The following is a 24,924-nucleotide window of genomic DNA, read 5'->3' as shown; positions in this document are numbered from 1 at the left end:
TCGAACCGGGGTGCTTGGTGCTCCTCATCTCAATCCAGGTTCTAGACTCCCCAACCAGAGAACACATTTTACCCACATCTACATTTTCAATCCTGTGAATTATTTTGTAGGTTTCAAAGTGATCAGCTTCCGTTCTTCAAAATTCTAGAGATTACAGGCCCATCTTCCTTCATAGAACAGAACTGCCATATCAGGAACAGAAGAGATGAATCTTTCTTCCATTCCCTCTATGGCAATAATATCCTTCCTAAGGATCTATAATTTCCTGGTCTTGGTAACTACAGACTACTAGCCTTGCTTCTTCTAACCAGTATCTTTTTGTAAGGGTTTGAGGAAGAGCTCCAAACAAAAGTAAGGGACCTTTGAAGACTGTACTTGAACCGTTTTGAGAGTATTTAAGAATCTTGTGAGGATAGATTATGGGTTGTGACAGTAAGAGATGCAGCAGGATAAATGGATTGCATTTAGACTCAAGGGCATGGCAGTTGTCAGAAAATTAACTTAAATTAGTCTGTTAGTGAAAGTCTAATGTCATTTATAATCAAAAAAGATTCCTTTATGCTGGTTCCATTGACTAATAAGTAGGGATATAACTGTAGTGAAGAAGACAAACTAGTCCCGAGTTATATTCGCAGGAATACATATTACAAATTAAAAGGGTGGTGTAGTGTTTCTATATTATCCATTGTAAGTTATCTGGTATTGGCTACTATACAAGAAGAATATTATTGCTGTTGAAAACATGCAAAGTGATACAACAATATAAGTCGGAGAAAGATTAAAATAACTATATTCTCATTTGGAAAAGAGGACTCTTAATTGGGTGACTTGAAATTTTGTAAATGATAAAGGAGATGCATTAAAATTCAAATAAATCAGTCACCTTTATGCAAGTAATTGTACTGAATTAAATAGATCTGATAATTTGTGAGTTAAGACCAAGGAAGGAAATTAGCATGGAATCTGATCAAATTTGTAGAAACCCATCCAATTTATGAAAACACTTTTGAAGAAAGCTACCTGATATTCCTACTATGGGGCCTGTATGTGGCTCTATGCCCACAACATGCACTGGAAAGCAATGAGAGATCAGCAATAAATGCTACCCAATTGGTGTGGCCAAATCAAGAAAACGAGAACAAATAAATGAATTGTTGGCCAAATTGCTTTTCCCTGTTTCCACCATATTCTATGATTCCTGTTTCTGATTGTAATTCGGTGACCCCCCACTGCTGTAAAATGCACGTGTGCACTTTGGATATCAAGACAGGATTAGTCTCTGTTGTAACATGGCGTCTTGTTTTTTGTTAATAGCCTGGCAGTTGCGGCTATTCCAGAAGGCCTACCGATTGTTGTAACAGTAACGTTAGCACTAGGTGTGATTAGAATGTCGAAGAAGAGAGTCATAATAAAGAAACTTCCCGTTGTAGAAACATTAGGTGAGTCAACGAATTAATTTATTTTAAGTTATTAAACTTAATATTGAGGATATATTTTCTTTGGCAAAATTTGATTTGCTTTACATCCTTCTCAAAAATCCTGTGGAGGAATCATTAGGCAAGATACAGCAGAGTTGATTAGCTTTTTAAAAAAATCTTTTATATGTTTGTATTATTCAACAAAAATTGTAAATTGAATTTCTACTATTCATTCATTTTGTAATGTATACCTCTCCATATTTGCCTCAATTGATGTAGAATTCTGTCTTAATAACTGAATTTCTTTTGCTATGATTTGAACTAATTCTTGAATATCATTTATGGGGAGAATTAAGTGCTGTTCCTAATACAATGTAATTATCAGTTACTATTTTTAAATAATAGGTTGTTGTAATGTTATCTGTTCCGATAAGACTGGCACCCTAACGGCCAATGAGATGACTGTGACGCAATTGGTTACGTCAGATGGGATACATGCGGAGGTGGGTACCTCGCAATCTAATCTTGATAAGGGTCTTACAGTTTGGAATATGTGGAGGAAGTTTTTGATTTGATTTGATTTGTTGTAGTCATGTGTATTAGTATACTTGTCCTGATCCTCCCATGCTGACACTATAGTGGAGAAAGCCCACCAACACCTCTACTTTCTCAGAAGACGAAGGAAATTAGACATGTCAGCTATGACCCTCACCAACTTTTACAGGTGCACCATTGGTTATATCACAGCTTGGTATGGCTCGCTCTGCCCAAGACTGCAAGAAACTATGAAAGGTCATGAATGTAGCTGAATCCATCACACAAACCAGCCTTCCATCCATTGACTCTGTCTACACTTACTGCTGCCTCAGCAAAGCAGCCAGCATAATTAAGGACCCTACGCACCTCAGACATTTTGTCTTCCACCTTCTTCCGTCGGGAAGAAAATACAAAAGCCTGAGATCAAGAACCAACTGACTCAAGAACGGCTTCTTCCCTGCTGCCATCAGACTTTTGAAGGGACCTACCTTGCATTAAGTTGATCCTTCTTTACATCCTAACACTGACTGTAACACTACATTCTACATTGTCTCATTTCCTTCTCTATGAACAGTATGCTTTATCTATGTAGTGTTCAAGAAACAATACTTTTCATTGAATGCTAATACAAGTGACTTCAAAGCAGTTTGCACTATTTAAAGTCAGCCTGAACAACCTAAAACCTAACCTATAATTTGAAAGGGAAGTTGCATTTTGATTGGAGTAGGTGCTGGAAGTCATGCTAAAAATTAGTTTGACCTGGGAATGGCATAAATTGGCACAGAGCATATTTCAGGTTACTCCATGTCCTGGATATGGGGAGAGGCTCACTAGGGCCAGAGATGATCCAGATCATCCTTCAGGGTCCTTCACAATAGTCAGCAGTCTTCCACGAACCATAATGCAGCCACTGAGGTAGCACTTCATACGAATATTCAACTCTTCTTATTAAAAGAGAGTTGCTTTACAGGCTTGAGTATAAACATTTCAGCAATGGCTGAAATTTATTTATTTATAATTTGGCTTCTGAAAATGTAGCAAATTAAATTTTCATTTGTTACAGGTAACTGGTACAGGATACAATGGAGTTGGAAATGTATATTTATCATCCAGTGGAGAAATAGTAAAGGAATTCTCCAATGTGTCAATAGGAAAACTGGTTGAAGTGAGTTAACTTTAATTGATTCAATTAAGTTTAATGGCATGGTTGACATATATTGTCCATTCCAAGTAGAAGTTGGTGGTAGACATTCTCCTTGAACTGCTGGTGTTTGCGTGGAACAGATATTCCCACAAATGCTGCCTTGATGTCAAGGACAGTCAATCTCACCTCACCTCTGAAATTTAGCTCTTGTGCAGATCCTTGGAGCAAATCTGTAATGAGGTCTTGAACCAAGTTGCACTGATGGAACCCAAAGTGTGCACGAATGAGCAAATTACTGGTGAATGCCACCAGTAAGCCAAAGACCTGAGTGAGTTTTAGAAACCTAGCAAAAGATGATTTTTAAAAAATCAAGCGGAAGAAAATGGAGCCTGAGAGTAAACTACGAAGAAATACAAAAATGATTGGAAAGCTTTTACCAGTATGTAAAAAGAAAGTAGCAAAAATAAACATTGGTCCCTTAGAATCTTAGACAAGAGAAATTAAATGGAGAATAAAAATATGGAAGAGACGTCTAACAAGTATTTAAAATTTGTCTTCACAGTAGAAGACACAAAAACATACCAAACCTCGGGAACCAAGGGTCTAATTAGAGTGAGGAAGTTAAGGTAATTGGTATTCGTAAAGCAAAAGTACTGGAAGGGTGGCACGGCGGTTAGTACTGTTACCTCACAGTGCCAGGGACCCAGTTTCACTTGGGTCACTGTCTGTGGAGTTTGCACTTTCTCCCCATGCCTGCGTGGATTTCCTCCGGGTGCTCCGGTTTCCTTCCACAGTCCAAAGATGTGCGGGTTAGGTTGAGTGGCCGTGATAAATTAACCCTAGTGTCAAGGGAATTAGCAGGGTAAATGTATGGGGTTATGGGAGTAGGACCTAGGTGGGTGAAGACTCGATGGCCAAATGGCCTCCTTCTGTAGTGCAGGGACTCTATGATTCTACTAGAGAAATCAATGTGACCAAAAGCTGACAAATCCTTTATACCTGGTACCCTCCACCCTACATTTCTAAAAGAGATGGCTGTAGAAATAATGGATGAATTTGTTACCATTGTCCAGAATCAAAGGAATTTTAGAATGGTCACAGCAATTAGAAGCTTTGGAATATAACTTGGCTATTTAATAAAGATGGGAGAAAGAGAATTGGAAACTGTCAGCCAATTGGTGTGACATTAGTCAGCATGAAAATGCTGAATTCCATTATTAAGAAAGTGGTAGCTTAGAAAATCATAGTATGATTCAGCAGAATCAACATGGTTCATTAAAGGGAAATCATGGCCACAATCCTCCCAAAAGTGCTGAATTGGCGGGAAAGCTGTTTTGTCAGTTCAACTTCTGATCCGAATCTTTGCTTTCTGTGCACTGCAGAGGTCCCAGTCGTGAATCCCATTAAAAACCTGGGGGGGATTATTCTTGCTGGAGTCCCACAGTTCTGGAACTCTGCAGTGGCCCCGATCTGTCAGACTCCCCGTTTGCTGGCCACCTTGGGACCCATGCAGTGCTGCTGCTCCTGCAGCCCAGCCCACCCCCCTAACAGCCCAATCACGGTTCCCACAACAATTCTGGGGCTAGCCCTGACACCACCACCCCACCCTGGAGCGCCCCGATGCCCTGCACACCCCCCCCCCGCCCCCTCACCCCAGCAAACTACCCCTCCCACCAGCCCCTCTGGGGTTCCCAATCGCTGGCTTCCCTCCAGCCCAGACCGATCCCCAATGCCGAAGGGCAGCGGGACCACCCCACCCCCCCCCCCCCCCCCCCCCCCCCCCCCCCCCCCCCGCCGACCTCTAGGCACTGCCCACAGTAGACCCTATCCCTTGCCACTGCCTGGTATCTGATAGGCAGTGCCAAGGTGCCCCCTGGTCATGTTGCCCCTTGAGCAGTGCTGCGGTGCACCGGCTGGCACTGCCAGGATACCCATGCCCACGGGGCACCACACCCCGCTGCCCAAGCCCCGGGGGGGGGGGGGGGGGGGGCCGATTGCAGTGGAGTCTCCCGCTAGTTCCCCAACCCCGCTGGAGTGAAGTACTCCTGGAGGGGTGGGAGAATCAATCAGGACTGGTAAGTTCCCAATAATTACATTCAAAAGACATTTAAAACATATTTTGAAAATGTTCAAATTCCTTACCTGTCTTCCCGCCGGTTTCCAGCGTGGTCTGGAGTCAGACTGTTCTCTGGCTTTGGGAGATGCACATGCACAAATCCCAGAAAAAGGCAGATGAAGCACATCTCCCAGCCCGACCTGCCAGAAAAGTTGTGGGTGGCAGTGGAGAATCGTACCCCATGTTTGAGAAATCTGTTATAATATTTCGACAACGTAACTATGAAATACAGGGGAAACAGTAAATGTGGCATATTTAGATTTTCAAAAGACGTATTTATAGGCTGCCACACAAAATTGTTGCACAACATAAGGGTGAGTGTTAGAAGTAAGACATTATCATGGGTAGAGGAATGGTGAAGAACAGAAAATGGAGTACGAATATATAGTTAATTTTCAAGTTGATGCCTGGTACTGATGAAGTGCTACAAGGATGCTCGGATTCATCTTTATCATTTGTTTGCTCATAGGCTGGATGTGTGTGTAATAACGCTGTCATCAGAGAAGGCATGTTAATAGGACAGCCAACAGAAGGTGCATTAATTGCTCTTGCAATGAAGGTAACTGCTGGGAAGAAAATAATTTTGATATTTTAAACTGCAGGATAACTAGCATTATCAGCTACAAGTTAAGTCAAGGTACAGCTAACTGATCAATATTTCAGAAAAGATTGGCATCTTCAGGAAGGGCAACCTTTTGGTAAAACTATTTGTTTTTAAAAATGCGACTGAGTGATGTAAATAAGAACATAAGAATCTCACCTGATGAGCTGAGTGCTTTCATTTCATCAATAATTCAACTTAATTATTCAAATACCACTGGGCGAAATTCCCCGGTCTCCCTGCTGCGTGTTTCCCACCGGCAGGAGATGGACGCGTTGTTTGCTAACGGCAGGATTCTTTGGTCCCACCGCTGTCGATGGGGTGAATGGCCAAAGAATTCCGGCCAATCTTAATGAGCTATGAAATAGTTGGGGGTAATATGCAACATGTGCGTTTGGGTTGGGTGAAAATTAAAAACTTCAAACCCGTCGTGAACCACCCACTTCCAATTTTAATGGATGTGAAATTAGGGAAACATCTCAGGATGTAGATCAATGGTAACTGCTTTTAAGGTAGCTGCATACCTCCCTTATAAATTAGTTTTTTTTTAAACTTTTGATCCATTTTAACAAGTGTCTTGGGTAACCAGGCAAGTGAAGGGAGGTGAAAAAGATCAGATCCATAAGTTGAGACTTGAGGTGTTGTCAGTGAAAGTGGAAGTCCAGTACCCTCTGTGCTCTCTGTCTACAATCCGACCACAATCTCTCCCTGCTTCCCTACATGTTCCTCGCCTACGTACCTGCACCATAGGTATTCGCACTTGCCTCAGTCAGGTTGAGAAGTTGACTGGTTAGCTGAACACAGCCAAAAGAAAAGCTGTCTGTTCAACAGGTTTGTAAAATAATATGAGTTAATGGGAAAATGGTCAGTCAAAAGTGAGAATGAAGGTACCCAATGAGGACCATCTTAACAATCTTCTTGTGGCCTTTTTATTTTTTTTTATCTGAATATCATTTCAATTCTGATTCAATGCAAATGGGTCTGAAGGATAATTAATAGATCTCTTGAATACATTGTTGAACAACTTCTTCTGGTTTTAAAATCTAACGTCTTGCATTCTGAATTCAAGATGCACCTAGATTGTGTTAAGCAGAACTACACAAGGAAGAAGGAATGTCCATTTAACTCAGAACAGAAATGGATGGCTGTTAAATGTGCCCACAAGAATCGGGTAAGAACCATGGAATTTGTGAGACGCTTTCAGTTATGGAGCTACATGTCTAAGACAGCACTAACAGTTTTTATATGACTCTTAAAGGAAACTGAAGAAATTTACTTCATGAAGGGTGCATACGAGGGAGTTATTCAGTACTGTAGCAATTATAGCAATGGTGGCATGCCCGTACCTCTCACCCCACAGCAAAAGGCAATATACGTTCAACAACAAGCAAAACTAGGAGCGGCAGGCCTACGCGGTAGGGTCTTGTGTTCTGTATTAAATTTCAAATAATAAATTTTGTAATGGAAAATTACATTTATTTTATAATGTCTTTAACTTCTAAAGTAATTCTAAACTTCTAAAGTAAAGTGGGATTGGTAGAGTAAATACGGGGAGTTACTGGGAGAGGGCCTGAGAGGGATTGTTATGGGTGCAGGCTTGATGGGCCGAACGGCGTCTTTCTGCTCTGTAGAAATTCGATGATTCTAATGTGAACCATAAAAAAGAATAAATATTGAATATTATTTTGCAAAATAATAGGTGACATTTTTCCATTTTTCCACTGTGTTGCAGCTGGAGGGGAAGGTGGCATTGAAACCATTAGCCACAACACAGTGGCTTCCTCCAACGTATGGTTAACCTGATAGAATAAAGCTTCAGGGCGCGGGTCCCACAATGTCACAGTGGGCAGGGTGGGCTCGATCAGAGCCAATGACTTAAGATTGGGGTCCCATTTTTAAAGGCCGTCCCGATTCAAAAGAATAAGAACAGAACAAACCCTCCTTCTCTGCCTCCCTTCTCCCCACTACCACACAACATCACCCCCCCCACCCCCCATCCCCACCTCCACTACCTAGAAACTGCAGGCAGTGCCTGGATACCGTCTGGGCACGACCCTCCTCCACCCCACCCCGAATGAGGCATTCACCTGAACTCCTTTGGTGGGTTCCGCCCACCAGGAGCACGCCATGAGAGGCCTGTTGTAATTCACGTCGGCATGAAGGCACCTCATCATGAACAATGTAATAGTGGCACAAGAGGGGAGTGGGAGTGGTCAGGGCTGGAGATGATCGGGCATTAAGGCCTGATAATCAGGTGTAAATTTGTTGTAATGGGCTTCCCAGTGTTGAACGCCAGTATTCCCATTACGTCACCGGGTGGGGGGGTGGGATGGTGGTGGGAGGACAACCGCGTCATGCTGTAATGTTGGCGTGAGACGTGATTTAGGCCTCCCTGTGAGAGGGCGGATTTCCACTCCTGTTGCTGTGCAAATCCACAACCATCCCCCACAGTGTTTTTTTTTAACCATTGAGTGTCTTTAAGACAGATAGGTTCTTTGATTAATAAGGGGATCAGGGGTTATGGGGAAAAGGCTGGAGAATGGGGATGAGAAAAATATCAGCCATGATTGAATGGCGGAGCAGACTCGATGGGCCGAGTGGCCTAATTCTGTTCCTATGTCTTATGGTCTTAATTTTTTTTACATAAGGGCCTCTTACCTTAAAAGGTTAAAGCCCTTTTCTCATACCTTTGCCAACAAATGAGTGAATATCCAGCCCTTCCTTATGCAACGAGAGGACTCCCAAAGTCCCCTGGTCATTATCTCAATATCTATTCGCACCTAACCCAAAGTACCCTACATTCAATGTACGTTAAATAAAGACAGAAATTAGCCTTGATGAGTATTTTCCTATTTGCTTCTCCCAGTGCTCACACTCGCTGCTGGACAGGAATTAGGTGCACTTACCCTTTTGGGATTGATTGGTATTATTGATCCACCAAGAGCCGAAGTCAAGGGGGCTGTTCAATTGCTTCAGAATTCAGGAGTTGCTGTGAAGATGATCACCGGAGACTCCAAGGAAACAGCCATTTCTATAGGTACAGTGAAATTTGGTACTGATTGCTTTATGTAACAAACTGTTGGCATTTTCTCCCTTTTAGTCCAGTTCTATCTAGTTTTAACTTGATAGGGCAGACGCAACACGGTTTCATTAAAGGGAAGTCGTGTCTGACAAATTTACTGGAGTTCTATGAGGATGTGTCTAGGGCAGTGGATAGAGGAGAGCCGGTGGATGTGGTCTTTCTGGATTTTCAGAAGGCGTTTGACAAGGTACCTCACAAGAGGTTATTGCAGAAGGTCAGGGGACATGGAGTTGGGGGTAGGGTGTTAGCGTGGATAGAGGATTGGTTGTCAAATAGGAGGCAGAGAGTGGGGGTCAATGGGTGCTATTCGGATTGGCGGTTGGTGACTAGTGGGGTGCCCCAGGGGTCGGTGCTGGGGCCTCAGCTATTTACCATTTATATAGATGATCTGGAGGAGGGAACCGAGTGCAGGGTGTCGAAATTTGCTGATGACACCAAGATTGGGGGAAAGGCAAATTGTGCGGAGGGTGTGGAGAGTCTGCAGAAGGATCTAGATAGGCTGGGCGAATGGGCCAGGAAATGGCAAATGGAATTTAATGTTGGCAAGTGTGAGGTGGTCCACTTTGGTAGGAAGAATGGTAGGAAGGACTATTACTTACGTGGCGAAAAACTGCAGCAGGCGACGGTGCAGAGGGACCTCGGGGTCCTTGTGCATGAGTCGCAAAAACCCAGCTTGCAGGTGCAGCAGGTGGTCAGGAAGGCGAATGGGATGCTGGCCTTCATAGCGAGGGGGATTGAATATAAAAGTAGGGAGGTCTTGCTGCAGCTGTATAGGGCATTGGTGAGGCCGCAGCTGGAGTACTGTGTGCAGTTTTGGGCGCCGTACTTACGCAAGGATATTTTGGCCCTGGAGGGAGTGCAAAGGAGGTTTACTAGGCTGATACCGGAGTTGAGGGGATTGAGCTATGAGGAGAGGCTGAATAAACTAGGCTTGTACTCGTTAGAGTTTAGAAGAATGAGGGGAGATCTCATTGAGACGTATAAGATGATGAATGGGATGGATAGGATAGAGGTGGAGAGACTCTTCCCGCTCAAAAAAGACAGTAGGACTAGGGGGCACAGCCTCAAGATAAAGGGGAGGCGGTTTAGAACGGAGTTGAGGAGGAACTTCTTCACTCAAAGGGTGGTGAATCTCTGGAATTCTCTGCCCGTTGAAGTGGTGGAGGCTGCCTCGCTAAATATTTTTAAGAAGCAGGTTGATGGGTTCTTGATAAGAGAGGGGATTAAGGGTTATGGGGAGAGGGCGGGAAAGTGGAACTGAGCCACGACAGATCAGCCATGATCTTATTGAATGGCGGGGCAGGCTCGAAGGGCTAGATGGCCTACTCCTGCTCCTATTTCTTATGTTCTTATGTTCTAACTTTTCTAATGCCTGCCAGAATTCTAAATAACAATTTTTCATGCCAAATTCTATGAGTCACAATTCTAGGTTCAAACTCGACAAAAAATTTAAAAATATTTGTGCGTCAAATTTAAAGGGATTGGGACAGTTGGAGAGAGATGGATTTGGTGCTACATCAGATGCTCATGTGCTAGTCCATGGCACCATCCCATAGTTCAGCAGAGGCACATGTCTGAAGATGTGGCATCACATTTCAGGACAGAGTTGACCATTGCAATCCCAATGCTATTATGCATGGTAGCTACTGGAAAAAAGATGTCAACCACCAATAGATTGTCTTTTTATCTCTCATCTTTTCCTGCAGTATTTATTTTAATAAATGAGTTGGGGGGGTGGAGGGAGGAAATTTTATGATTTTTTTTTCGAAGTGTGGTCTGGAGCAGGAAAGCAGAAGGCAGGCCACCAACTGCCTGGCCACCTTTTCCCGCTAGATTTTCAAGCACTTTGGGAGAAAAATATGGAAGGGGCGGGACCCATGATGTCATGTTTGCCAGGGGGTCTCTGAATGATCTATCCCGCCAGCAACCGGAGGCTCCTGCCAGATTGAAAAGCTGGGAAAACAACATCCCTTCCCCTCCCATGGAAAAATAACCTCTCCCCAACCCCCAACAACATGGGACCACTTACCCCCAGAGAACCCCTGTCAACGCTCCCCAATGGGTGCAACCCTCCACCCAGCAATGCCTGCTGGGGGGCAATGCCAGGGGCTGTCAAGGCATATCCCTCTACCCATTGGTTAGCGCCGCAAGCAGGAGCTGTTTGCCAGGTCCCCGTTTGTCAAAAGCTTATTGTAAATCCTGCCGACATGACGTCATGCTGGTGGGGGTGGGAAATCCTTACATTGGGGGGGGCGGGGGAGGTGGGATAATACAGCAGTGAACATGCTAATGATATTGAAACGTATGGTATTGAGATTCCCGATTTTTCATGGTAGAAGCTCCATTATGAGATTGGTGAGGAAGCGGGGACAATGGGAATCGGAAATCCCACTAGTGGAAAAGCCACCTCCGCTGACTTTCTCATCTGCCAAAAACAGAGGTGCAAATTCCACCCCCCACCCCCAGAAATTGGTCGTGCAGTTTGTAAAGGAAAGACAGGGTTTTTTAATACAGCAGTGTATGAAAAACTCAATTCAAATTTGAAAATTGTCAAGGCAGTTATTAAATTTCATTGTCACCCCAAGTTCACCAAGAAAATATTTACCTTAAGTGAATCAGTAATTGGATACCAGCAAACAGTGGGGATTTCTGTGTATGCACCGACCGGAACATGCACAGTTGGTCCATTTTACCCGGGTTCAATTCCAGCCTGAGATGACTGTGTGGTGTTTGCACGTTCTCCATGCGCCTGCGTGGGTTTACACCAGCTGCTTCGGTTTCCTCCCACTTGCTGAAAATGTGGTCCGGGATTCTCCCAAAAATATTCCAAGTGCTGAATTCACGTAAAAACTGGAGTAAATCCTAGTGGTCTTTTAGTGGGATTTTCAAAATGGATCTCCCATACTCTTTGCACCGCAGAGATGTCATGTTTGCTGGGAAAGATTCTCAAAATTCAGGTTGGACGGTGGTGGGGTGGTGAGGAGGCTATTCCCACTGGAGAGGCTGGCAGCACAGCGCTGAGCGGGCCCCTGCCATCCCAGTCTCCCCAACAAACCCCCTTCCCCTCTGCCACTGATCCCGATTGCAGAGTGGCAGTGGGACCCCTCAATCCCCACAGATTTCCCCCCCCCACCCCCCAGGCCTTGCTCTACCCTCTTGGCACTGCTTGATGCCCAGTGGGCAGTGTCAAGCTGCACTGTTGGACATTGCCACTTTGTGCCTTGGGCAGTGCCAGGGGACCCAGGCTGGCACTGTCCAAGGTAGCCATGCCTGGGAGGCATCCTCCTAACCTACGACCTCCTGGGGGGCCTCCATGGCCTCTCTTCACTCCAGCAGGGTCAGGCTGCCAGCTCTCCGTTGATGGGGAGCTGTTCTGAACCTCACTGGAGTGGAGCGGCATGAGACTAGTGGGCTTAGAGACTTCAGCCCAGGTCCAGACGGCATGGTAATGGTAATTTTAATATTTAAATGAGCTCCGTGCCAGAAATTGGTGCGGGACTGATGATGCCACAAATCCTGGCCCTGGAGATGTTTGAAGGCCAGGTGCCCAGCGGGGAGCCCGCTAAACATCCTCTGGTGATGTTTCCTGGCCTGTTGTTCTGCTAGAGCTGTGCAACAGGCTGGGAGAATCGCTCCCGTGCAAGTTAGGTTGATTGGCCATGCTAAATTGCTCCTTAGTGTCCCAAGATGTGTGGATTAGGGGATTAGCAGGGTAAATATGTGGGATTACAGGGATAGGGCACTCTGTCAGAGATTTGCTGTGGACTCAATGGGCCGAACAGTCTCTTTCCCCACTGTAGGGATTCTGTGTAACAGAATGCTATAATGGGAAATTTGGAATTCTGGACTAAACGACTTTCTCTTGTCCTTGGGGCGACTGATCCACTGTTCAGTTTCTGTTTCTTTCATGCAATCTCCAAGCTGTTGGTATGACACCTTCACTTGGATTTCATTATTTTCTTTTCAGTGGGTGGGTGTATTTGTACCAATGTGTCACAGATTATAAAGTTATTTTTGGTTTGGACGGTAAATTACAATATATATTAAGAATGTCGTTTAAATGAAATAGTCCAAGGCAGAAAAAGTAACTTGAAAGTATGGCGGTGGATAATCTTGTCCAAATGTGCATGCACACTCAGGAAGAAGCATAAACCTCTATAATGATGATATGGAGGTTATGTCGGGGGAGCAGCTGGAGCAATTGGAAGATGAGGATCTTGCCCTTACGGTAATGAAGGTACGAACCCAATCCGATTATTCAAAGCAAGAATTACATTTCTCTTGTGCAAAGTAATTTACAAGTTTTTCAAAAGTGTATTCAGTTAAGTTCCTCTCTAATATATGTATTCAGCCATCTAATATTTCTGTGTTTTTGAATGATTAGCATGGAATCATTATAGCTGTTGAGATCTTGGCCAGAATTCTCCGGCCATTCACGTCAGCGGGATTCTCTGGTCCAGTTGGCAGTGCAGCCCCTCCCCTGGGTTTCCCAGCAGTTTGGAATGGTTTCAATGGGAATTCTCATTGACAGCTATGAGGCCGGAAGATCCCACCAGCAGCGAACAGTGTGCAACCTCCCGCCTCCAAGAAAAATGCTGAGGGGGAGGCCAAAGAATCTCGTCCCTTGTATTCAGAGTTTAGTTATACATTTTAAAATAGCCATGATGTGGAGATATTGACGTTGGACTGGAGTAGGCACAGTAAGAAGTCTCACAACACCAGGTTAAAGTCCAGCAGGTTTATCTGGAATCACAAGCTTTCGGCAAGCTGCTCCTCCATCAGGTAAGTGAGGCTAGTTCACAAATATGGCATATATGTATGTCTTTGTCTATATATGCCATGTTTGTGAACTAACCTTCACTCCCCTAATGAAGAAACAGTGCTCTAAAAGCTCATAATTCCAAATAAGCCTGTTGGACTTTAACCTGGTGTTGTGAGACTTCTTACTATTTTATAATAGACCACTAAAGCAGTGTTTTAAGACTATCTATATACGACATGCTTCTTTTCTATTTTTCCTATTTCTCTCTTGCCCTTATCCCTCTTTTCAGGTGGCTGTATTCTTTAGAACAAGTCCGAAGCACAAACAGAAAATAATAAAGGTATAACTTCTTTTACATTTGCACAATAAATGCTGAAAGCATCGATCCCTCTTGCCTCAGCATTGTTCACGTATTTTCCATATTTGCAGAATATCACCAAAACTTTGTGATGGTAAACAGAAGTTGCTGCTAAGGGAAATTATTTTAGATGCAGCAGTTTAAATGTTAAAAGTAAATTACTGCAGATGCTGAAATTTAAAACCAAAAGAGAAAATGCTGGAAAATCTCAGTAGATTTGGCAGCATCTGTAAGGAGAGAAAAGAGCTGGAGTTTTGAGTCCAGATGGCTCTTTGTCAAAGCTAAAAGACGTAGAAAGTGGGAGATATTTATTCTGTAGGGTGAGGGAATGAAGGATGAGTCGTAGCCACAAAAACAAGGGAAAGGCTGCTAATGGCAGTCCATAGAGAGAATAAAAAGTGTGAATGGCCAAACAGCAGAGAAGCTGACATCAGAGGGTAAACTGTGACAGATGAAGATGTGGGAGGGGGGTAAAATTCAGAAGAAGGGGGAAAGAGGAACTAAAGGGTGAGAAAAGGTAAGGAAAGGGAGAATAAACTAGGAGAAAGAGGAGGGGGGAAGAAAAATAGAGCAAGACAGTAAAGAAATAAAAGGTAGAGAACAGTTAAAAAATAAAATGAAAACAAGGGGGTTGAGGTGGGGTAGAGCTAATGACCTGAAGTTGTTGAATTCAGTGTTGAGACCGGAAGGCTGTAATGTGCCTAGGCAGAAGATGAGATGTTGTTCTTCCAGTTTGCGTTGTGCTTCACTGGGACATTGCAGCAGGCCAAGGGCAGACATGTGACAGACAGTTTAAATGCTGTTTATATATTGGTTAACTACTAAACCATGCAGTCAGACATCTCTCTTAATTGTTGCTATATAGGCCCTTCAGAGCAATAATGCAGTCGTGGGGATGACTGGAGATGGTGTGAATGATGCTGTTGCTCTCAAGTCTGCTGATATTGGTATTGCCATGAAAGGCACAGGAACTGATGTCAGTAAAGAAGCAGCAGGCATGATTCTGGTGGACGATAACTTTACATCTATTTTGTGAGTAAATTCAAGTGGTACTGCTTAAAATTTATCTTTTTTTAACAGCAAGTTAGCAGTTAATACATCACTTTTTGCTGAATGATTGATTTAACATGGAGACTTACTTATGTGCCTTTTATGTAATACATGTGTTTAGGGTAAAAGTTATTTCCATTGGCATGGTGGCACAATGGTTAGTACTGCTGCTGCACAGTGCCAGGGACCCGGGTTCAATTCCGGCCTCAGATGTCTATGTGAAGTTTGCACATTCTCCCAGTATCTGTGTGGGTTTCCTCTGGGTGCTCCGGTTCCCTCCCACAATCCAAAGATACGCGAATTAGGTTGAGTGATCATAATAAATTGCCCCTTAGTGTCAGGGGAGATTAGCAGGGTAAAGACATGGGAATTACGGTGATAGAGCCCAGGTGGGATAGTTGTTGGTGTAGTCTCAATGAGCCGAATGGCCTCCTTCTGCACTGTAGGGATTCTATGGTTTTTTGTGAAGTTAAATTTACATAATGTTGTACAGTCTAATCGTGGCATTCGCTGTTCAAATTTGCAATAAAGGGTGTAGTATCACAAGGCTACCATTATCTTTCAGAGAGCTTTGTATGGGAGGGAAAGGCAAGCAAGGGGAAAAAAAAGTTGACATTAATATTTGTGTTGATTTCCATGATGTTGAATAACTGGACCTTTTTTTGTAGGCGTGCAATGGAGGAAGGCAAAGGAATTTTTTACAACATTAAAAATTTTGTGCGATTCCAGTTGAGTACGTAAGTATAAACTTAGTTATTCCTATAAAGAACACAAATTGTCTCTTTGCTGTACACAGCTGTCATGGGAGGTACATATAAGTATGTGAACATTTGTCTGCAATTCTTTTCCTTTTAAACATGCAGAAGTATTTCAGCGTTGAGCTTGATTGCACTTTCCACTATATTTAATCTGCCAAATCCACTAAATGCTATGCAGATTCTATGGATCAACATCATTATGGATGGACCTCCAGCTCAAAGGTACAAATCGATATTAGATGTTTAAGTGTAATATCAAAGCCGTGATATGCTCCTGTGGCATTGTGTGGTTGGGGTTAAATGTTCAACTGAAATCCTGTTGGTGCCCCATTTCCATTTGAAGGTGAATTATGTTAATATGTTTTAATTTATAAGCATTTGATTTTCTTCATACCCAATTTTGTACCATTTGGCCCATCAACTCTGCACTGACCCTCTGAAAGAGCATCTTATCAACACCCTTACCTCCCCTATTCCTGTAAGCCCATGCGTTTACTTTGGATGCTAAGGAACAATTTAGCATGACCAATCCGCCTAACAGGCATATCTTAGGACTGTGTGTATTTTATACATTCGAACGCAGATTCATTGAATTCTACAGTGCAGAAGGAGGCCATTCGGCTCATCAAGTCTGTACTGACCACAATCCCACCCAGGCCCTGTCTCCATAACCCCATGCATTTAACCTAGCTAGTCCCCCTGACACTAAGGGGCAATTTAGCATGGCCAATCCACCTAATTTTGGACTGTGGGAGGAAACCAGAGCACCCGGAGGAAATCCACGCAGACACAGGAAAAGTGTGCAGACTCCACACAGACAGTGACCCAAGCCGCGAATCAAAACCAGGTCCCTGGCACTGTGAGGCAACAGTGCTAACCACAGTGCCATCGTGCCGCCGTATATTTAGATATTTAAACATATTTAGATCCTATTCATGATCTACGGTGCTCTTTGCTTTTGATTTGCTTTTTCTGGGATTCATCTATTTTAACTTTCATTTTAATGAAGTACTCCAAGTCCTTTTTACCTTTAGATGCAACCTGACATCTTCCCGCTTTGTTTTGATATATTTGCCTCTGAGATTTCTTCCTCCAATATGTAGCATGAATCACTTACACAGAACTTCAGCATCGTGCAAAGCAGTTTCAATTTTGTTCTGATATTAAAGCTGAATCATAAATAAGGAGTTGGATCTCAACCTGACTCTGGTGAGAAATTCTGTAGAACTCCCTGGAGGAGGCAAACCTGCACTACTTGGACTTAACACCACAGGGAATGCGTTAACACAACTGAGCATGATTTAAACAAAAACATATTGACCTTGGCAATGTTAAGTTTCATACCCTAGTGTGCAGATAACATCTGTATCGCTGGGAAATCTGAGCTGTGCTGCTGCATGTACCTCATTCACATGCTCCACTCAGCAACAGAAAACTAATTTCATTGCGTGGTTCTGTTCCTTGGCCATTTAGTAAGGCAACTGTCGCTTTGCAAAAAAATATATAAACTAATGTACTTCCATTTAAATTGAATCCCAAGTATTTTCTTTGAATACAAAACTTACAAGAAACCAAAAATGTTTTTTTTAATTTTTGAAAGTCATCCTTAAATTTAAGAGTCAAAAATATTTGAGGTAAATTTTCATCTCGACGATGACTTGTTAGTAATCTATGGAACTAATTTCTTAGATTTGAAATTGGGTGGTCAGGCAATCATGCCCACTAGTTTACTGTCCAGATAATGACATTGAAAATCTATGCCATTATTCAGTACTAAAGTTTTACTGCAGGTGAATAGCTCATTGAAATAATGCAGTCCTGGCATGAAAGTGCAAAAGCTCTGAAAAGTTGATCTTTGACATCAGTCAACAATAGCCAAAACTTTCAGGGTGGTTGTTGTGGAAGTTTAAGATTATTTTACATCTGCGAGGATCAGAGTTAACTTTTCTGATCGTGCATTCTATTGCACAAATTAAATCTTCCAATTAAAAACAATAGGAAAGAATTTTTAAAAGTTTAAAGTTTATTTTTTAGTCACAAGTAAGACTTACATTAACATTACAACAAAGCTACTGTGAAATTCCCCTAGTCACCACACTCTGACACCTGTATGGGTCAATACACCTAACCAGCACGTCTTTCAGACTGTGGGAGGAAACTGGAGCATTTGAAAGAAATCCACACAAACGTGGGTGGATCTAATGAGATTAGGAGAGTGTTCTTTGCATGTAAACTTTCTAATCATTGTGTTAAAAACCCTTGTATCTGAAGAGTTTTAGGGTTTTTGTTACAATCGTCTAACTGTAATCACTGCTGTAGATGTAATCAGAATGCAATACTATTTCTACAAACAAATGAGCAATTCCAATAAATTAAAAGACATTCTACTTTTGTTTAGATGAGTGGAAGAGTTATAATTTTTTTTCCTGCTTTTCTCTCTGTAGCTTAGGTGTTGAGCCAGTGGATAAAGATGTCATTAAACGGCCTCCAAGAAATGTCAAGGACTCTATCCTGAATAAGGGCCTAATTGTTAAAATATTGTTCTCAGCTATTATCATTATCAGTGGCACCCTCTTTGTTTATTGGAAAGAGGTGTGTATAATTTATGAACTTCAATTATTGGTCTCTTAATTGCTGTTTGATTGTCAATTAACTGATTTGTGTACCCGCGGTGTGTAGATATATTGGGCGAGATTTTCCGGCCTCTGAGCTACGTGCTCCTTGGCAGTGGAAGGTGATGTGCTGTTTGCTGGCGGTGGGATTCTCTGGTCCTGCTGCTGTCAATGGGATTTCCCATTGATACCACCTCATGCTGCTGCAAAACCTGCAGGCGGGCGTAAGCTGCTGGTGGGACTGGAGAATCCCACCAGCGTGAGTCACCGGAGAATTCCAGCTCATAATATGTTCCACAGGCAGTAGGTTATTCAAATTTAAGGAACATAGAAATTCATGAGAAAGGTGATCCATTGTCCCAGAAAGAAATTTGTTTCCCTTCAGGGAATAACAAAATGTGACGATTCACACTTATTCTCCAGAGATCATCTTTGGTCCACCAAGCCAATTTCTCAGTCCATTCTTGGAGCAGCTGCCAGCAGTTTCTTTTTAAGAAAAAGTCATTGCTTCTTTAATCATTTTCTTCTAAATTCATTTTTCCATAAATGCAGTCCTCAAAGCACTGCTAAACAGTTACAAATCATAGAATCCTACATTGTAGAAAGAGGCCCTTCGGCCCATCAAATCTGCACCAAACACAATCCCACCTGGGCCCTGCCCCCATATCCCTACATATTATACCCACTAATCCCTCTAACCTACGCATCCCTGGACACTAAGGGGCAATTTCTTAGCATGGCCAATCAACCTAACCCGCACATCTTTGGACTGTGGGAGGAAACCGGAGTACCCCACGCAGACTCGAGGGGAATATGCAAACTCCACACAGACAGTGACCCGAGCCGGGAATCGAACCCAGGACCCATGAAGCAGCAGAGCTAACCATTGTGCTACCATGCCACCCCAATGATCCATGTATATTTTCCATTCACAGTTTGTTTATTTATGTCTATTTATCTACTTATCCCATTCCAAATGTCTGCAGATTTCTTACAGTAGTTTAATCATAGACTGCTTACCTTTCTGCTTACTCTGAAAGATAAGAGATAATTGATGTACTATGGCAGTTTCAGTGGTTTTAATTTTTATGATTTTGTAACTTTGAATCCATCGCTTTATTTCAAATAGCTGCCGGAGGGGAAGATTTCGTCAAGGACAACAACCATGACATTCACCTGCTTTGTCTTCTTTGATATGTTCAACGCCTTAAGTTGTCGCTCTCAGGTACAACATGTTACTTGATTTGATTTATTATTGACACGTGTACCAATACGCAGTGAAAAGTATAGATTCTTGCGCGCCATACAGACAAAGCATCCACCATGCCAGCTCACCCAATAAGGGCAGAAAGGTGGCACAGGGATGGCATGGTGGCACAGTGGTTAGTATTGCTGCCTCACAGCTCCAGCCTTAGGTGACTGTCTGTCTGTGTGGAGTTTGCACATTTTCCCCATGTCTGCATGGGTTTCTTCTGGGTGCTACAGTTTCCTCCCACAGCCCAAAGATGTGCGAGTTATGTGGATTGGGCATTTTAAGTTGCCCTTTAGTGTCCAAAGATGCGCACATTAGGGAAATTAACAGGGTAAATGCGTTGGGTTATGGGTCCAGGGCCAGATGAGGGCCTCAGCATGACATTCTGTTGGAGGGGCAGTGCAGACTTGATGGGCTGAATGGTCCCCTTCTGCACTGTAGGGATTCTATGGTCTGGATTTTATATTCTGGATTCACTATGAGCTGATCAGAGAATCCATACTGGGATGAAATAAAAATTCCAGTCGTCTATTGCAGACTTCATTTAAAAAAAATCTTCATTTACTATGTTTATACTCCTTCAACTATTTTATCCTTCTGACAAAAAAATGTTTCATTCGATTGCATAATCTCTTAGAAAAACAGCATTGGAATCCATTGTCCCAATTCAAAGAACTGCTTGGAGCTATCAATCAAGCTGAAATGGCAGGCACCCTACTGTGATGTTGAGCTATTGAGAAATCAGCTATGCAGCAGAAATCCAGTAATGGAAACTCTAAGGCTTAAGAGTGAAATAGCAAGCAATCTTTTTTTAACACTCCAGATGTTTTATTTCTCAGAAGAGTTAAAGAACAGGAATTTTAAATGCCTTGACAGCTCCATTTGACAGTTTATTTTAACCCTTTTGACAGTTATTTTGAAAACTCTAACAATATTTACAATGCCAATGAGTTCATGTACTTTTTATTCACATTTCTGCCTAAATTGAGAAATCACAAAGGGTACCTGGCTTTCCCCAAAGGTTTCCCAGGTCTATATCCAAAGGATACTGTACTTCTCCAAAACAATAGCCTGGCTATCAAATGAATCCATAAAGGGGGTGGCACAGTGGTTAGCATATTGCCTCACAGCACCAGGGACCTGGGTTCGGTTCCCAGCTTGGGTCACTCTCTATGCAGAGTCTACATGTTCTCCACATGTCTGCGTGATTTCCTCGGGGTGCTCCGGTTTCCTCCCACTGTCCAAAAGACATGCTGGTTAGGTGCATTGACCATGCTAAATTCTCCCACACTGTATCCGAACAGTGCCAGAGTGTGGCGACTGGGGGATTTTCACAGTAACTTCATTGCAGTGTTAATGTAAGAATACTTGTGGCACCAATAGAAACCACAGAAAATTACAGTTCAGAAACAGGCCTTTTAGCCCTTTTTATGTCTGTGCCGAACCATTTTTTGCCTAGTCCCACTGACCTGCACATGGACCATATCCTTCCACACCCCTCTCATCCATGAACCCATCCAAGCTTTTCTTAAATGTTAAATGTGGACCCTGCATTCACCACTTTATCTGGCAGCTCATCCCACCACTCTCTGCATGAAGAAGCCTCCCCAATATTCCCTTTAAACTTTTCTCCTTTCACCCTTAACCCATGTCCTCTGGTTTTTTTCTCCCCTAGCCTCAGTGGAAATAGCCTGCTTGCATTCACTCTATCTACACCCATCAAAACCTTATACATCTCTATCAAATCTCCCCTCGTTCTTCTATGCTCCAGGGCATAACGTCCTAACCTGTTCAATCTCTCTCTGTAACTCAGCTTCTCAAGTCCCAGCAAGATCCTTGTGAACCTTTGCTGCACTCTTTCAACCTTATTTGCATCCTTCCAGTAATTAGGTGACCAAAACAGTACACAATACTCTAAATTCGGCTGCACCAATGCCTTATATAACCTTACTATAACACTCCAACTTTTATACTCGATACTCCTATTTATGAAGGCCAATGTACCAAAAGCACTCTTTACGACCCTATCCACCTGTGACGTCACTTTTAGGGAATTCTGCGCCTGTATTCCCAGATCCCTCTCTTCAACTGCACTCTTCAGAGTCCTACCATTTACCCTGTATGTTCTACTTTGGTTTGTCCTTCCAAAGTACAATACCTCACACTTGTCTGCGTTAAATTCCAATTGCCATTTCTCAGCCCATTTTTCTAGTTCGTCCAAAACCCTCTGCAAGCTTTGAAAACCTTCTTCACTGTCCACTACATCTCCAATCTTTGTATCATCAGCAAATTTGCTGATCCAATTTATCACATGATCATCCAGATCATTGATATAGATGACAAACAACAATGGACCCAACACCAATCCCTGCGGCACACCGCTAGTCACAGGCCTCCACTATATAATAAGCTTTAAGTTTAGATCTGCTCCAGTGAGGTCTAATCTGTACATGTCAAATTTCAGATACCTCTCACGCCGAAATCTAACAAATTCAGCAACTGCCCATTTCTATGGGCAACTGCCTTCATGAAATGCATGTGCATGAATCCCCAAACTGGGACCAATCCCACCCCACAACAGTGGCTGCCAGGTGTGCAGGAGGGACTTCTGGGATTTGGGCCTCTTCTGTCATTTTTGAAATGATAAAGATACTCTTGAAATCCAGCCAAGCATTCGTAATGGCCATAGCCGTCATGACAAAAGCATCCAGCCATATTGTTTAAAACTGACAGAATAGAATGGTGTCCCATTTTTGTTTCAAAGCAGATTTCTTATCAATCAATGAAGGGAGTTCAGAAATTGTTTTCAAAGCGGGTGTTTTTTTAACAGCCAGAGTTAGCCTTTGATTTAAACCACTGCACAAAATGGAACTTTTTTGAATGACTGGACTTTTCAAAAATGTTCTTAAATGAATTATGGCACCTTCTCCAATGAGAAAGTATTGAAATGCATGATAACACTTTCACAATGGCATTCATGTGAGGATCAAACTATCTTTGCTGATCCCAATTATGAGTAATTGCATTGAAAACACACCTGTTTTACAATACAGCATTTAATAGTGATATTTGAGGATATCTAAACATTTTGCACTTGCCTTTCAGAATATTCCTCATACAATGGCAGGTTTCTCACTGTGATCACAAGCTGTCCAAGGATGTGTGTTTGTTTAGGGCTTCCAAAACGCACACCAGCACATGAAAATTGTGTGTGGAAGGAAATAACATTTTCCTGTGGTCCTCAAAATCCCAGACCTTCACTTCAGAAGATAGCCATGTGTGTTTGAACCCAAGGCCATCCCAGCCTATGAAAATACCTCACAAAAATGCTGTGGAGTTGGAAAAGCAGAGGAAAATAATTTTCTGGGTATTTTGCAACCCAATGCGTACTTCCATTGGGAGATAAAAATGTAACCACACATTCCAGCTGAGGTCACAGTGTTATATAAAGGTTTAGCATAACTTATACTTCTTCTTTCTTTCTCTAGACTAAATCGATATTCCAAATAGGCCTTTTTCGTAATCGTGTGTTCCTATATACCGTACTTGGCTCACTTCTGGGACAAATGGCTGTCATCTATTTCCCACCTCTGCAGAAGGTTTTCCAAACAGAGAGCCTCAGAATACTTGGTATGTAATTTGAGATTTCTTAGTGACACATTAAGTTTTTTGATTTACTTTCCAACAAACTTCTTTCCTGCAGTAAAATTTATTAGCAACTTTTTATAGCACATATTCACAATTTAATTCTTTGTGTTAGATTTTGATTTACTTTCCAATGAAATTCATTTCTGTAATAAAATTTGTTAGCAATTTTTTGTAGCACATATTCACAATTTAATTCTTTTAGTGATAGATTTTGAGTTCAGATGGTATAGTGTAGATGCCATAGTTTGTAAATCATGTCCTGTCGCACATGGCTCCCAGACATAGTGCAAGATACTATCTAAGCAATATTATAAATCTTCTGAAATTAAAGTGCTGTACTTGAAATCTAAACATATCTGCATTTTCTATTCCTTTACAGACTTGCTGTTCCTGATAGGCTTGGCCTCTTCGGTTTTCGTTGCATCAGAGATTTTGAAGTTCATTGAAAGAATGTGGTCTTCAGCTACTCAAAGGGAAAACGGCGTCAATTTAGGAGTTTGACAATATTATTTGGAAAGTAACTGGCTGAACCAGGGTGCACTACAACTGCACTTTATCAGATCAATGGCTTTGTGAAATTTAATATTGGAGATAAAGAATAATGAAGCTTACTTTGTATATTGTGGAATTTCACTTTGGCAAGATGGTTTTGTTCAGAATGTGCCAACAACACTCTTGAACAGAAGGATTCCTTCACCTAGTTTTGCAAATTGTGAAGGCAAAGCTACATTATGAAAAGTCTTGAATTGGGTTGGGATGTGCAAAAGAACCTTGCACCTCTGAAAATGCAAATTGATAACCCTTTGTCTCAAATCTGTATGTTTGAATTGCAGTACATTCAAGATATAAATATTGTAAGCATTGTTGTTTCAACATCATTACTGCCTATGGCAAACTTCTTAGAGTACATGCGTACATGGGTGGTTCAGCTTCCCCAGCAATGCAGGCATCAACATTATGAACCTGCAGTAACATGCAAAATGCTATGGATGCCACATAGAACTTGCACATTAAGGTGGTGGAATTTTTTTTCAGTTCGCACAGTATAGTGGCTCTTGAAGGGAAACATGTTAGCCTCACAATCCTGCTCTTCCATTCGGGTGGGATCATGGTTAATCTATGACCTAGCACTACGTATCTGCCCTTGCCCCATATCCCCTCCACTCAACACATCTATCAATCCCAAACATTAAAATAAACTTATGACCAAACATCAATTGTGATTGTGGAAGAGCTCCAACATTTTCACCAACTCGATTCTGATGTAATGCACAGTTGGACACTATGGATGCGATGTAACCAGCCATTCACACCCTGCTGCAGCTGCAAGCGAGAACGGAGAATCTGGTGAATCTAATTTCCCAGCTATTCATTTTGTAAAATGAACAAAGATTTTACTGCATCACTATTTTGGGAGGCTTGTAACCAAAATTAAATAACTGGAGTTCACTCTCTTGCACATTAATCATGATTACCTAGCTTTTATAACATTTGCAAAGTTCCAGTGTCCTCCCTGATGAAAGATCATCTCTGTAGCAGGAAAGTCTGGTACATACAGGGGTAACATGGGCTGAGTATATTACCAC

At 42.4% G+C, this 24,924-nt stretch overlaps 1 protein-coding gene across 3 annotated transcripts in view; it reads left to right on the top strand.

Moving 5' to 3' along the window:
* The window catches only part of LOC145341801 (calcium-transporting ATPase type 2C member 2-like), a 67,008-nt gene extending 42,415 nt beyond the window's left edge, over positions 1-24,593 (top strand). For 2 of the 3 annotated variants that reach the window (XM_080186744.1, XM_080186743.1), the window contains exons 12-27: positions 1,315-1,439; positions 1,824-1,921; positions 3,019-3,120; positions 5,685-5,774; positions 6,886-6,987; positions 7,075-7,231; positions 8,683-8,853; positions 13,038-13,135; positions 13,950-14,000; positions 14,884-15,050; positions 15,737-15,805; positions 15,932-16,048; positions 18,271-18,418; positions 19,568-19,663; positions 23,179-23,320; positions 23,718-24,593. In XM_080186744.1, coding sequence (XP_080042870.1) covers positions 1,315-1,439; positions 1,824-1,921; positions 3,019-3,120; positions 5,685-5,774; positions 6,886-6,987; positions 7,075-7,231; positions 8,683-8,853; positions 13,038-13,135; positions 13,950-14,000; positions 14,884-15,050; positions 15,737-15,805; positions 15,932-16,048; positions 18,271-18,418; positions 19,568-19,663; positions 23,179-23,320; positions 23,718-23,839 — 1,855 coding nt within the window. In that variant the 3' untranslated portion in view covers positions 23,840-24,593. The remainder of the gene's footprint in view (positions 1-1,314; positions 1,440-1,823; positions 1,922-3,018; positions 3,121-5,684; positions 5,775-6,885; positions 6,988-7,074; positions 7,232-8,682; positions 8,854-13,037; positions 13,136-13,949; positions 14,001-14,883; positions 15,051-15,736; positions 15,806-15,931; positions 16,049-18,270; positions 18,419-19,567; positions 19,664-23,178; positions 23,321-23,717) is intronic. The other variant, XM_080186745.1, reaches the window with a different exon arrangement.
* Positions 24,594-24,924: the final 331 nt, after the last annotated feature.

This window comes from Carcharhinus amblyrhynchos, chromosome 4 (assembly GCF_965287045.1).
Source record: "Carcharhinus amblyrhynchos chromosome 4, sCarAmb.v2.hapA, whole genome shotgun sequence".
In the NCBI taxonomy this organism is placed as follows: Eukaryota; Metazoa; Chordata; class Chondrichthyes; order Carcharhiniformes; family Carcharhinidae; genus Carcharhinus; species Carcharhinus amblyrhynchos.
Note: the sequence above shows the minus strand (reverse complement) of the source record. Positions and strands in the feature narration are given on the sequence as shown.